Source organism: Lissotriton helveticus, chromosome 7 (assembly GCF_964261635.1).
Source record: "Lissotriton helveticus chromosome 7, aLisHel1.1, whole genome shotgun sequence".
Lineage (NCBI taxonomy): Eukaryota > Metazoa > Chordata > Amphibia > Caudata > Salamandridae > Lissotriton > Lissotriton helveticus.
In genome coordinates, this window is record NC_136068.1 from 501,711,819 (window position 1) to 501,727,429 (window position 15,611).

A 15,611-nucleotide genomic window follows, 5' to 3' on the forward strand; every position below is an offset into this window, starting at 1 on the left:
CCACTATTTTAGTATATGGTTTAGCGGGCCACCAGGGCCTATCAATATTTGTGCAACTTTTGTATGTTATATTAAGTTACTTGTTATGCGCTTGTGCTTCTGTTCTCATAAAGAGTTCAGAGGGTTGTTTTAGAAATAAATACATATATGTTTTGAATATATAACCTGTGTGGTGCCCTTTCATTTGGTGTTAAAAGGATTGCATATGGTAAAACAGCTGGCTTCACATGCCCTCTTGAGTTTAGCCTAAGACTGCTTTTGTCCATGCTACCCCTAGGATAGCTGGTCTATAAGGTTGACTTTACAACCATCACCATAAGGGTTGTTTGGACTGGTGCAAGGTGCTCACTAAAATAGTGAACATCATATACCAGGCCCACTTCTCACACGGACCACGAATGCTCTGTTGGTATTATAGGTAAGCAATAATGCTGAATTCGGAGCCGCTAGGTTGGAAGGGTCGAGTAGGGCTTTGTAGCCCAGAAACCCCAGTTGCCGAGGAGGAGGTGCCCTGGTGAAGGTGGACTCAACGCACATATAGTGTGGCTACAATCTCAGCAGCACTGGACGTGTTGAAGCAGTTGGTGTGGCTGACAGGACTTTGTAGCCCAAAAACCCCTGTTGCTGAGGAGTAGATGCATTGGTGAAGGTGAGATCAACACATATATCGCAGATACAATCCCAGCAGCATGGGACGTGCCCGACCTGTGTTCAGGCAAAGATCAGGCTAAAACTTACCTTGCCGCCACAGCCGCTGGGTCCCACGTCTTCTCTCCTGCTCGCCTGTGTCCGACTCCAGGTCGGAACAGGAAGCAGGCAGCCAGGATCCCACCCCATAGCCAATCACAATGCATCGTTGTGTTTGGTTTGAGCGCCGTGACACAGTGCTCTGCCGAGGGATGGAGGGGTGGGCATGTTCTCCATGCAGGCTGTAATGCAGCCTGCATGGAGAACAGGGAAGTGTGCATGACTGTTTTGGGAGGCGAGAGAGGGCCGACCAAACAGTCATTGTACACAGGAGTGTTCTACCACTCATCCTCTATAGCTCCGCCACACCCCTCATATGCTGCCACAGCAGGAGGAAAAAATAAAATGATGATATTCTGTTATCCTTTTATTTTTTCCTTTCTTTGCTGCTTCTGGCAGTAGGACAACGCTCCTCCGCCCTAGCAGAGGAGCCGCCACTGTTGTCTTTCCAATCTTAGTGCTCCTCCCAGCACGGCCAAGGGCCTGAAGCTGACCAGGAGAATAGATTAAGCTATGACTCGACTGGAGAGACTAACCACTGATTCAGATCTGACCCCCTTGAACGAAACTCTCGATATCACACAAGATCATTGTTCACCCTGAATCTTCCACCTAAAGCATGCCATTGTGTTCTTATACTTGCTAGTGTCCCTGTTTTAAATGTGGGGTCAGTGGACAATGGCATTCAATTAAGAAATAAAGTTCTGCACTGGCTCTCAAGGCATTTAGGTTTCAATACACGCAACTATGAACACAGCCTCCTGGTGAGAAGAGTACCCTGGATTGAGCCCGCCAGGAAAACCTTTGATTCAGAAAAGGGGGTGGTGATGAACAGAGTGTCTGAATTAAGCAGACCACTCTTACCCAGTCCAAAGATCAGGGCTTGATCCATCACCGTTATTTAGGTCACTGCCCCATCCCAGCTCAGAACCTGGCTATATGCAAATTAGTCTGTCCCTGGCCCAGTGCATCATGGGAACAGGGCAGACCAAACTACCAAGCCAATTCTTCACCAGAAAGGAGACAAGCTACCGGGCATTTCAGCCTCGTCGGCCCGGCTTGCTTGAATCCTGATGGAGCAGTGAGCAAGGGACTCATGTCTGAGTATACCCTTCCACGCTTATGGTGGTCAATTAAGAAATAAAGTTCTGCACTGGCTCTCAAGGCATTTAGGTTTCAATACACGCAACTATGAACACAACCTCCTGGTGAGAAGAGAACCCTGGATTGAGCCCGCCAGGAAAACCTTTGAAGCACACTGTGTAGTTATTTATTTTAGCCAACCTATCCACGTGAGATCTTTGCTTGTCAGCCAATGTCACTTTGATAAAAAATGCTGCAGTGGATGAGTTTTGCCTCTGGGCTTTTTCTATAGGTCACCCATGCTTCACCTACCACCCTCTTCAGTGGCGGCTCCTCCGTTATGGCGGAAGAGTGTCGCCCCCCCTGCTGAAAGCCAGCAGAGCAAAGGACAAATAAAATAATAATAAAACTTTTTTATTATCATTTAAATTTGGGTCTTGCCAGCCAATGGATGGGCGAGGACAGCCACAGCTACGATGCAGCACCAGGGGGGAGGGGGGAGTGGTGAGCACTGCTAAATGCGCATGATGGTTTGGCCGGCCCCAGAGGGCCAACTAAACCCCTGAGGCGGAAAGCCGGGGGATTAGGACCTAGGAATAATGCTCTAGCGTGATATGTTTTTATGAGCCCTGCAGAATAATTTTAAACGAATTGCACGTCGCAATAATTTTTACATTATTTTTTTCGGATCTATGACATAATATCGACAGACAGAATATCTACATACAAAAATATCGATACAAAAATATCGAAATCAAAAATATCGGAGTTATATCTTCATAAAGGTAAGTACAAAAATATCGAAAAATTAATATCGTAGTACAAAAATATCGAAATTAAAAATATTGTTTTTTTAAATGTATTAATAATAATGTAAAAATAATTGAAAAATACATATAATTTTACAAATATTAAATACAAAAATTAAAACATATTAAAAAAATTATAACTAATACATATACATTTAAAATACATTAAAAACTCTACATATAAATTAATATATATACGTACTCCACATATTGCAACAGTAGGAAAATCGTTGGATAGCGTAGGGGTAAAAATTACTATTCCCACTCCAGAGGGTGCAACAGTAGGGAAAGCGTTGGATAGCGTAGGGGTAAAAATTACTATTCCCACTCCAGAGGGTGCAACAGTAGGGAAAGCGTTGGATAGTGTAGGGGTAAAAATTACTATTCCCACTCCAAAGGGTGCAACAGTAGGGAAAGCGTTGGATAGCGTAGGGGTAAAAATTACTATTCACACTCCAGAGGGTGCAACAGTAAGGAAAGCGTTGGATAGCGTAGGGGTAAAAATTACTATTCCCACTCCAGAGGGTGCAACAGTAGGGAAAGCGTTGGATAGCGTAGTGGTAAAAATTACTATTCCCACTCCAGAGAGTGCAACAGTAGAGAAAGCGTTGGATAGCGTAGGGGTTTAAATTACTATTCCCACTCCAGAGGGTGCAACAGTAGGGAAAGCGTTGGATAGCGTAGGGGTAAAAATTACTATTCCCACTCCAGAGGGTGCAACAGTAGGGAAAGCGTTGGATAGTGTAGGGGTAAAAATTACTATTCCCACTCCAAAGGGTGCAACAGTAGGGAAAGCGTTGGATAGCGTAGGGGTAAAAATTACTATTCACACTCCAGAGGGTGCAACAGTAGGGAAAGCGTTGGATAGCGTAGGGGTAAAAATTACTATTCCCACTCCAGAGGGTGCAACAGTAGGGAAAGCGTTGGATAGCGTAGTGGTAAAAATTACTATTCCCACTCCAGAGAGTGCAACAGTAGGGAAAGCGTTGGATAGCGTAGGGGTTTAAATTACTATTCCCACTCCAGAGGGTGCAACAGAAGGGAAAGCGTTGGATAGCGTAGGGGTTTAAATTACTATTCCCACTCCAGAGGGTGCAACAGTAGGGAAAGCGTTGGATAGCATGGGGGTAAAAATTACTTCCCACACTACTCCCCCTTTAACACACAACACACTACACATACAAAAAACACAATTAATATAAATTTCAATTAATCAATTAATAACAATTAATATTACTACATTTATATAATTATAAATGAACTAATTAACACATATTAATTACTAATTAATTAACAATAATTAACCATAAATAAATACAATCTCTTTAATTAATTACATTTAATTATATCACACCCTATCCCCCTATAAACACACAACCCACTACACATAAATAAATCACATCACGTACTCACTTAATAATTATTAATTACCAATTAATTATTAATTAACAATAACAAAAAATTAAATATATTAGCACATTAACTCTAATTAATATAATTAAATAATTAATATTATTTAATTACCAATTAATTAATAATTAGCAAAAACAAAAAAGTAAATATATTAGCACATTAACTCTAATTAATTTAATTTACTAATTAATATTATTTAATTACCAATGAATTAATTAACAATAACAAAATATTATATATACTAAAACATTAACTCTAATTAATGTAATTAACTAATTAATATGAATTAATTACCAATTAATTATTAATTAAAGATATTTACACAACTATATTAATTAATTAACTAATTAATATTAATGAATTACCAATGAATTATTAATTAAAAATATTTACAAAAATATATTAATTAATTAATTATTATTAAATTACTTCCCACCCTATTCCCCTATAAACCCACAACCCGCTCTGATACTAAAACGCAAAATGTAAACAAAATTACTAATTTTCAAACATACATTACAAAACATATTTAACAAACATATAAACAACATAATAAAATACATAACACTAAACAAAATTTTGATATTAGTAAATTTCGATATTAGTAACATACATACCTTAAAAAAACGATATTCTGTCTGTCGATATTTTGGACATCGATATTCTATACCATCGAAATTAAAACATAGATATTATTGCATATCGATATTTTAATTTCGATCTTTTGTCTCACTACCATTTTTTTCACCCTTCAGAATCTTTCTTTTCCTGGGACACATACCTGCTTGTAAACACGTCCCGACCCCCCGCACAGCGCTGTTGCAGTAGGGGGCACAGGGAACCGCCATCTTGGGGGTAGGACAGGTCGGCGGTCTAGCTTTCGCTGCCTCCCGCCCGCCCAGAGTCTTTAAATTGCGCTGGTAAGTGCCGCGCAGTGTTGGTACTCCCCTGAGGCGGAAAGCCGGGGGATTAGGACCTAGGAATAATGCTCTAGCGTGATATGTTTTTATGAGCCCTGCAGAATAATTTTAAACGTATTGCGCGTCGCAATCATTTTTACATTATTTTTTTCACCCTTCAGAATCTTTTTTTTCCTGGGACACATACCTGCTTGTAAACACGTCCCGACCCCCCGCACAGCCGATTAAGCGCTGTTGCGGTAGGGGGCACAGGGAACCGTCATCTTGGGGGTAGGACAGGTCGGCGATCTAGCTTTCGCTGCCTCCCGCCCCCTCCTGCTCCTTAAATGGCGGCATGGGTAATTATTGATGACCAACTCTCCTATAAACCCCAAGTGAATGCGCTTTCATCATCCATCCATTGAACCTTGAAAATTATCAGGAAAATCCTTCCCTTTTTACCAGTAGGGAGCAGAAAGACGGTGGTGTCCGCCCTAGTGCTCTCCCGCCTCGATTATTGTAACAGTCTACTACTTGAGGATCACCAGGGGCTGCTTAATAAGCTGCAGATACTGCAAAACGCGGCGGGCTGTCTTATTCTTGGCCTGCCGAAATTCGCTTCCGTTTCCAGGGAGTTGGACAAGCTGCATTGGCTCCCGGTGCGGAAGCGGATCAGGTTTAAGGCCCTATGCATTGTTTACAAAGCGCTCCATGGAATAGGTCCAAAATTCCTCCAACAGCTCTTCCAATGGTATACGCCGCAAAGACAATTAAGATCGGCTAACTTGGGGCTGATCAAGACTGCCCGCATTAGGAAGGTGCATTGGGGGGGCCGAAGCTTTGTGAGAGGGGCAGCGCTGGCTTGGAATGCTCTTCCTTTAGCTTTAAAGCAAAGCGCTAACCTTTTGGCATTTCGAAAAACACTGAAAACTTGGCTATTCTCGAGTTAGATCAGAGATCATAAACCCAGGGAGCTACCACTTTAGCGCCAGGACACCGGTTGGTATTAGTGCGCTCTATAAATGGTATAAATAAATAAAATAAATAAATAAATGTGCACCTAGCCTTTCTCCTCCTAGCTGTGTTGAACAGCTGGGTGGAGAAACCACTACAGGCTCCCAGTTCAAGTCTGGGCGCCAAACCGAGGGGCTCAGAGCAATCCCGGCATTGCTCACGTGCTGGGAATGCTATTCCCAGCATTTGAGCAGCGCTGGGATTGGGAGCTGGAAGCCTGCATAGTGTGAACGAGGTTTCTGACATGGACGGGAGAAAGGCGGCGGCCGTCAGAGCAGGTAAGTGCAGTTTTATTTATTTTTTATTTGTCTTTTTTTGCGTTCCCCACTCCCTCCAACCCACCACTTCACAGTACCAGCGGCCGCTCCTGAACCTCTTCTGGTTTTGTATAAATAAGAGGCACCTATTGTGAATGGGAAACCGAGTTTACAACGCTGTCATTACATCGCGCAACTATTACAACGCAGGGAGTTACAACGACTGCGTTGTTAGTACGCGATGCATTTACATCGCTAGTCATTACAACGACCTTCATTAGGGGGCGCTGAGGTATTGGAAAAATAATTCCAACACCTTCCCTACTGTTGCGCAAATTGGAGTAGGAATAGTAATTAATACTATTCCTAAGTCCAGCGCGCCCCCTAGGGCAAGTCGTTGTAATAACTTGCAATGTAAATGCATTGCGTACTAACAACACAGTTGTTGTAACAACCACATTGTAAAAGCACGCGATGTAATACATTGCGATGTAATGAGCCATATTCATTGTGAATAGGAACACGGTCTTACTCTTTAATAGGTTTTCACACCAGCAGGATTTATGTCCTTTGAATTTACTTGTTCCACCTTCTTCTTGTGCACATTCTGAACCATCTCTCGAAGTCCGTTTACGGAGTGGTAGGTTTTGTGCCCCCCTTTCTAAAGATAATTCTGCTAACTCACTAAGCATCATTAGCTGGAACATTGCTGAGCGGGCTACGAAAATTTGTAACAAATAATGGCTATTGTTCATTAATACATATGATTTTGTAGTTTGCAGGAGACTTGGTTAGTTGATTAACCGAACTATGAATGAGCTAAGGGGCGGGGGGAGTTAACCGTTTGGTTCAAATCTGCCCTCAATCTGTAGCTCACTAGCATTCACATCGAAAATAATGGGATTCAGGCTAGTTAGGTTGATTGTGCTAAAGAACTTAGGGGCATATTTACAAGCTCCTTGCCCTGCCGGTGTGTCACTTTTTGTGACGTACTGGTGGCACAGTGTGGTGCTCCATATTTACAAGGACACATAAAGCCCCCTGCGTGGCTTTTCGTGTCCTTGTAAATACAGCCCCTTTTCACGCAGCACTATGCCTACCCCCAGCCATCTGCCCTTATGTTTTAGTTATTGCCGGCGTTGCTACACTTAAAGGGGACCAGAGGGAGTCTTGATTTGATCTACGTAATAAGACTGTGGATTGGTTAAAAAAACACTAAAGGTTTCATCCATCTGATATGAATGAGATCCTTATGGTCCACAGAGTTGGGTGGGTTGGTCAATCCCCCAAGAACATTGATGGCATCTGTATGGTGATCAATTTTTGTAGGCCCTATATGGTTCGTTGCCTATTAAGATCCTGTGAGCAAACATTTACCCAAAGCTCCAGCATCTGTGCGCTCCCTCTAGATTATTTTTATAAACCATCACCTAGGCATATTGTAAACGAGTCTGCCCCTACCCATTTATTCAATAGGTTTCAGGCCTTATCAGACTTAGACACTCAGTATTGACAACTATCTTTACTGGAATATCAATTACACTCTTTGGATATTTTCCAGGTTTTTGTATCCCCTCCTGCTATTGATATGCTAGATGACCAGCCAGTTATAACCAAGGCCAAGGCTGACACAGATCTGAGTATTTTGAGCAGGAACGTAGCAGGCCTCCTGTCGAGGCTTGGCGATCCAGACTGGCTATGTTTAATAAATGAACAGGAAATGGTTATGCTCCAAGAGACTTGGGCCACCAAAGAACTACATCTTAATAGGTTCCATTGTTACAACACTGTAGCCCCTATTCCCAAATCTGGTCGCCCTTCGGGGGGTTTATCTATTTGGAATAATATTGCTCCTGGTGGCAGCATCAAGGTTCTACCAACCAAAAGCCATCATTTTCAAGCTCTATTGTATAAAAGGTGAGTCTCTTTCTATTTGTTTAATTTTTATCACAATGATTTCTGCTCCATCCCCAAAGGGAATTTTATTAAGCTTTTCAATGTTATTTCTAACTTAAATTGCCAGCAAGATTCAATGGAAACAATTGCCATTCTTCTAGGAAGTGATTATAATGTGAAATTAATGGACACAACACATAGCACAGGGTTTCGCTACTCCGGCCCTACCTGTCATAGGGGTGCAGAGTTGGTTGCATTCTTGAGTACACACAACCTTACCAATGTCATGGACATTGTGGGCATATCACACCCTAATAGCCATCCTGAGCCTACATTTAGAGGAAGAGGATGTTCTTCCACCATAGATTTTGTCTTTACTTCCCCCTTCCTCGTAGACCATCTAATGGAAGCAAAAGTCGTTGCTGTGAGCCAAGGGGATAATAATCCAATCAAAACAGTGTTGAGACTAGCCCCCCGGCACTTGTTTACCTTCGAATGTGGGGCCAGGAATTTAATGCCCTCCACTGATAATTTAACATTGATATGGAGGGGTATTAATAATAGTGAATTGTTTCAGGCACTTGTGAAGGCCAATATGCATCTTATAAGTTCTTGTTTATCAGCCCAGGATCCATATCCTGAGGCTGTTCAAGATTTCACCAAACTCCGCTTAGCAACCAAAACCCTTTTATCAAAACCTATCCTCTCGCAAAACATGGCCCTAGATGGTTTGACCACGAGTGCTCTGAGGCAAATAGACAATTGCGCAGAGCCCTGTCATCTGACCCAAGGTGTAACCTAGAAGTGAAACTGGCCGGGCAGAGGTATAAAACTGCGATCATCAATCAGAAAGGGGAAATTCTAAAAGATCGCTGAGAAGCATTATCCAAAGACGCCAGCTCAAAAAAGGGTGACACCTTCTGGACAGCTGTGAGGGATTTGCGATCCATGGGGCAGCTATTAACTCCCATTACCTGCACCATTATGAGCGAGTCATGGGTAAACCATTTCACAAAGATCTATACCGCCCCTATACAAGAAGCAGGCCTCTTTGAGTCTGGGCCACTAACCAGAATACATAAAACCCAGCTGGAGGTGTAAGAAGCCATCCAACAGAGTTTGGGCAATAAAGCCCTTGGCCCAGATGGGTTACCCATTGACCTTATCAAATGCAAACCAGACTTTTGGGCGCCTCTCCTTTTAAATATTTGTAATAATTTATCGTCCGAATCGCTACCCAGCACCTGGTCTTCGAGCATCATTTTACCGATTTTTAAAAAGGGGGATCATTCAAAATCCAATTGTTATAGGCCTAGCTCCCTAATAGATAACACCTTAAAAATCCTGGGTAGAGTCCTAAATAATAAGATATTAGAGTGGTCCTAGGAAAGCAGTATCTTAGAGCCTTGTCAGTTGGGTTTTCGAAGTAAAGTTGGCACTAATGAACAATGCCTAAACCTTAATTTATTTCAAACGGGGGTGGTGATGGACAGAGTATCTGAGTTAATCAGAACACTCCTACCCAGTCAATAGATCAGGGCTTGATCCATCACCGTTTTTTAGCTCACTGCACCATCCCAGTTCAGAACCTGGCTATATGCAAATTAGTCTGTCCCTGGCCCAGTGCATCATGGGAACAGGGCAGACCAAACTACCAAGCCAATTCTTTAGTGGAAAGGAAACAAGCTTCTGGGGACCGGTTTCTGGCATTACAGCCGTCTTCGGCCGGCTTGCTTGAATCCTGATGGTGCAGTGAGCAAGGGACTCATGTCTGAGCATACCCTTCCACACTTGTGGTGGCCAAAATATTTCAAAAGGGGGTGGTGATGGACAGAGTATCTGAGTTAATCAGAACACTCCTACCCAGTCAACAGATCAGGGCTTGATCCATCACCGTTTTTTAGCTCACTGCACCATCCCAGTTCAGAACCAGGCTATATGCAAATTAGTCTGTCCCTGGCCCAGTGCATCATGGGAACAGGGCAGACCAAACTACCAAGCCAATTCTTCACTGGAAAGGAAACAAGCTTCCGGGGACCGGTTTCTGGCATTACAGCCGTCTTCGGCCCGGCTTGCTTGAATCCTGATGGTGCAGTGAGCAAGGGACTCATGTCTGAGTATACCCTTCCACACTTGTGGTGGCCAAAATATTTCAAAAGGGGGTGGTGATGGACAGAGTATCTGAGTTAATCAGAACACTCCTACCCAGTCAACAGATCAGGGCTTGATCCATCACCGTTTTTTAGCTCACTGCACCATCCCAGTTCAGAACCTGGCTATATGCAAATTAGTCTGTCCCTGGCCCAGTGCATCATGGGAACAGGGCAGAGCAAACTACCAAGCTAATTCTTCACTGGAAAGGAAACAAGCTTCCGGGGACCGGTTTCTGGCATTACAGCCGTCTTCGGCCCGGCTTGCTTGAATCCTGATGGTGCAGTGAGCAAGGGACTCATGTCTGAGCATACCCTTCCACACTTGTGGTGGCCAAAATATTTCAAAAGGGGGTGGTGATGGACAGAGTATCTGAGTTAATCAGAACACTCCTACCCAGTCAACAGATCAGGGCTTGATCCATCACCGTTTTTTAGCTCACTGCACCATCCCAGTTCAGAACCTGGCTATATGCAAATTAGTCTGTCCCTGGCCCAGTGCATCATGGGAACAGGGCAGACCAAACTACCAAGCCAATTCTTCACTGGAAAGGAAACAAGCTTCCGGGGACCGGTTTCTGGCATTACAGCCGTCTTCGGCCCGGCTTGCTTGAATCCTGATGGTGCAGTGAGCAAGGGACTCATGTCTGAGCATACCCTTCCACACTTGTGGTGGCCAAAATATTTCAAAAGGGGGTGGTGATGGACAGAGTATCTGAGTTAATCAGAACACTCCTACCCAGTCAACAGATCAGGGCTTGATCCATCACCGTTTTTTAGCTCACTGCACCATCCCAGTTCAGAACCTGGCTATATGCAAATTAGTCTGTCCCTGGCCCAGTGCATCATGGGAACAGGGCAGACCAAACTACCAAGCCAATTCTTCACTGGAAAGGAAACAAGCTTCCGGGGACCGGTTTCTGGCATTACAGCCGTCTTCGGCCCGGCTTGCTTGAATCCTGATGGTGCAGTGAGCAAGGGACTCATGTCTGAGCATACCCTTCCACACTTGTGGTGGCCAAAATATTTCAAAAGGGGGTGGTGATGGACAGAGCATCTGAGTTAATCAGAACACTCCTACCCAGTCAACAGATCAGGGCTTGATCCATCAACGTTTTTAGCTCACTGCACCATCCCAGTTCAGAACCTGGCTATATGCAAAGTAGTCTGTCCCTGGCCCAGTGCATCATGGGAACAGGGCAGACCAAACTACCAAGCCAATTCTTCACTGGAAAGGAAACAAGCTTCCGGGGACCGGTTTCTGGCATTACAGCCGTCTTCGGCCCGGCTTGCTTGAATCCTGATGGTGCAGTGAGCAAGGGACTCATGTCTGAGCATACCCTTCCACACTTGTGGTGGCCAAAATATTTCAAAAGGGGGTGGTGATGGACAGAGTATCTGAGTTAATCAGAACACTCCTACCCAGTCAACAGATCAGGGCTTGATCCATCACCGTTTTTAGCTCACTGCACCATCCCAGTTCAGAACCTGGCTATATGCAAATTAGTCTGTCCCTGGCCCAGTGCATCATGGGAACAGGGCAGACCAAACTACCAAGCCAATTCTTCACTGGAAAGGAAACAAGCTTCCGGGGACCGGTTTCTGGCATTACAGCCGTCTTCGGCCCGGCTTGCATGAATCCTCATGGTGCAGTGAGCAAGGGACTCTTGTCTGAGCATACCCTTCCACACTTGTGGTGGCCAAAATATTTCAAAAGGGGGTGGTGATGGACAGAGTATCTGAGTTAATCAGAACACACCTACCCAGTCAACAGATCAGGGCTTGATCCATCACCGTTTTTTAGCTCACTGCACCATCCCAGTTCAGAACCTGGCTATATGCAAATTAGTCTGTCCCTGGCCCAGTGCATCATGGGAACAGGGCAGACCAAACTACCAAGCCAGAAACTTTGTCCATCACCACCCCTTGTTGTTAAACCTTAATTTAATCATGGGCAAATACACCATAGGGCGGGCCTCGACAATCTATTTGGCCTTTATGGATTTGACCTCTGCTTTTGACCTTGTAAATAGGTCAAAGATCTGGTCTATCCTCTTGGCCTATGGATTGGATAAGCCCCTGGTGCATTTCTTGGCGCAACTTCACAAAGCTTGTAAGGCTCGTGTTAGGATCAGCTGCGGGGGTGAGGTCACCGAAGCCATTAAGTAGGCAGGGGGGTTAGAAAGGGTTGTGTTCTAGCCCCCTCCTCTTTATTATTTATATTAACAGACAGCATAAAACATTAAAATCAATGTCCTCAAAATCAATAGTAAAACACTTCCCGTACTACTCTATGCCGACGACGCGGTCCTTATGAGCCGCACTCCGAATTCTTTATGCATTTTAGTGCAGGGTTTTGTTAATCACATGGATAGTTTGGACTTAAGCACCAATTAAAAAAAATTGTTTATAATGTTGTGTGGTCCTAGGAAATGCCAACTTAGTTCTATATTTGTGGGTAACCAGAAACTGACGAGTACTAGCACTTTCCCTTATCTTGGGGTGGTCTTTGCTGCGAACGGCTTCTGGACTGGGCACATGGTTCACTCCAGGAGCAAGTTCTCAAAGGCCATCAACTTGATCCTTAGCCTTCCACGCCCAAAGAGAACAGGTGCTATTTTAGCCATTTAAAAAAAAAATGAAATCTCAATGCGCACCAATAGCCACGTATGGCGCTGAGGTTTGGGGTATTGCCAAGAGTCTTTATATCCAACAACAAGAGAACAGATTCTGTAGGAAGTTATTAGGTGCACCGATCTCCACACCCCAAAATAATTGCCATAAGGAACTTAATCTAAATTTTATAGAGGATTTCATCAGGGCCCGCTCGGCCCTTTTTTGGCTATCCGTTTGGAAGAACCCGGCCGCATCCCTAACAGGAGAAATCATAAGCGATTGTATTGGGTGCGAGAAAGGGAAGGATATCCCATGGCTGTCAGGGGTGTATCGAAATTTATGTAGCATTAATAAAGGAAGTGCCTTCTTGAATCCTAAAACAGCCGAGACCAAGCATAAAAATTACCTTAGGAGTGCACTTTACTCGCTTTATAAAACGGAAAGGATCGAAAGGTAATCTAAGAAATCCCTCGTCCTTAGCTGTATGCCCATCGAACAGCCCATGCATCCCCTGGCCAATTATCTCACCCTGTCTATGAGCCACTGGGAGAGAAGTCTCCTATTTTGCCTAAGGGCAGGTACTGTTAAATTTGTATTATGTTTCCCCCTCAGCTATCACCCTAACCTTGACGACGCACCCTGCACGTGTGATGGCCAGAGTGGTCAATCTATTTTACATTTTCTGTTCTTTTTTTAAATACTATTTAAACTATACTTTGGCTTTCAACTCCGTTTTTTAAAAAGTTCAAGCCCATTAGGCTGGAAAATGCTTACCTGAGGTTACTTACTCTGGCTGACGAAGAGTTGGTCTTCTGCACAGGCACTTTCTTGAGACCTGCCGCTCAAGCACGTCAGATGAGTTCTAATCCTTGAGTCTTTGTATTACGTTCACATGAGTTTTTGTATTAATCTGACATATTTTATTACTGAGCTCTTTTCATGTATATTGTCAATGGATTTTACTATGACTTTTTTTCCTGTGCATTTTAAAATTTGTTATGTTGCTGTGCTTTTATGGATACGATGTTATCCGAATAAAGTGTTTTTGAACCTTAAATAGAATGACACATTAATCTAAAAGGCTGTGATTGTTTGCACAGTAATTACATTGTATTGCCTTTTGTTGCGTATTGTAATGTATTTATTTAAGACGTGGTAAATTCAATAAAACTACGCTTCAAAGAAAATCATGCTTTTGTATCACTTTTGCTGCGTGAATTCGAGGTAAATTCTTTCGATATTTTGGCACGTGGTTTGGCCCCTAGGGCTAGTAGGCCAGACACCTGGCTCAACTCTGTACTATTCTTCCCTATGACTGTCTAGCTGACACATATCTAATTTCACTTAGGGGGATAGGACCACCGTGTTTTGTTGTGAGGCTTAGAGCATTCTGTGCCATACTGATTTAGTGATTTTTGCACACGTTTGTATCATTCAAGAAATCTGTACACAATGCTGGACAATTCATAGGATTTTAATAGAATCCACCACTGCAGGTCCCAAAAATCTCTAGACCCTGACCACTTTTTTACATCTCACAAAGACACTCAGATGATCGCAATAACAAGGCCCAGCCATTTCAACAGATCTCTCCATCACCCAACACTTGGCTACGTGCTGCGTCCCATTAGACGATAACGAAGCAGCTGCGAGTAAAATCAAAGCTAATGTCAATAACTGAACATTCTACGGTGTCTGGTTCCCTCTAGCGTTCATATTTAGGTACTAGACAGTTACCCCATGCGTTTTAAAACGTTGGATGTTAGTTTGAGTGAATATTTCCTAATAGAAGCGGAACACATTCTCTGTATATTACGTTCCCATGAACTGATTAATCTCACCGTGATTTCCAGATCATGCACATCGCATGTTGAGAACTCACGACTGAATCTCATGGAAGTGAAACTTCCGTTCTCGGTCAAAGCCATCAGGCGGTAGTCCTGCTTCTCGTCCAACACCGGGGCTGCCTTCCCTACACCATGATAATCCTACACAAGAGGGGAAAGAAAGAAGTGTAAATAAAGTGAGTCTACCAACACCGCTTTGGGCAGAATGTGGCAGAGAGGTCCCGCTAGTCCCCCCTCCACTCAACAGATGCCCCCGAACAACAAATCACCCTAGCCCTATCCCTACCACCACTGCCTTAATGGGTTTGATATATCTAGACAATTTTTCTTGTCCCACATGTATCTTTATCCTCACTGGGGCCCAAACTGACTAACATTTAGTGTCACGGGTTGCGTTACTTTTTTGACCCAGCCCGATGAAAAATATATTTAGAGATTTACTAAACCACGCAAAATCCGATTAGCGCGGCTTAGTAAAAAAAAAAAGTAAACACAATGCACAACGCTGGCTTGTGTTATTTTGCGCCAGAGAGGTGTGTCAAGGGGTCGATTATGGGCATCCCATACATCACATCCACCCATGGATTTTGACGCAAAACTAGATCTACTAAAGTCATTAAACTGGATTTGCGCCAAAATTGTGCACTTTATTTCTCCTCGTTACTTCTTCTTTCAATGTCTACTGCATTTTGCACCACACATACAAAGAGGAATAAGCCTCTAAGAATTGCTTTTGTGCTGAAAGGTGTGCCTTCCTGCAAAAGCAATCCTTCCCATTATGTAGGCAGCCACAAGGGCACCAGCACAGGGAGAGAGCTGAACAGCATCACATCTGTCTGAAAATTTTGCAGTTCAGCACTCTCCGCTTCACGCAACACAG

At 43.6% G+C, this 15,611-nt stretch overlaps 1 protein-coding gene across 1 annotated transcript in view; it reads right to left on the reverse strand.

Annotated features, from left to right (window-relative positions):
* The window catches only part of LOC144768681 (putative DBH-like monooxygenase protein 2), a 335,111-nt gene that overhangs the window by 307,066 nt on the left and 12,434 nt on the right, over positions 1–15,611 (reverse strand). Inside the window, exon 2 of the mRNA XM_078652511.1 lies at positions 14,726–14,872. Within this exon, the coding sequence (XP_078508637.1) occupies positions 14,726–14,872 (147 nt within the window). The remainder of the gene's footprint in view (positions 1–14,725; positions 14,873–15,611) is intronic.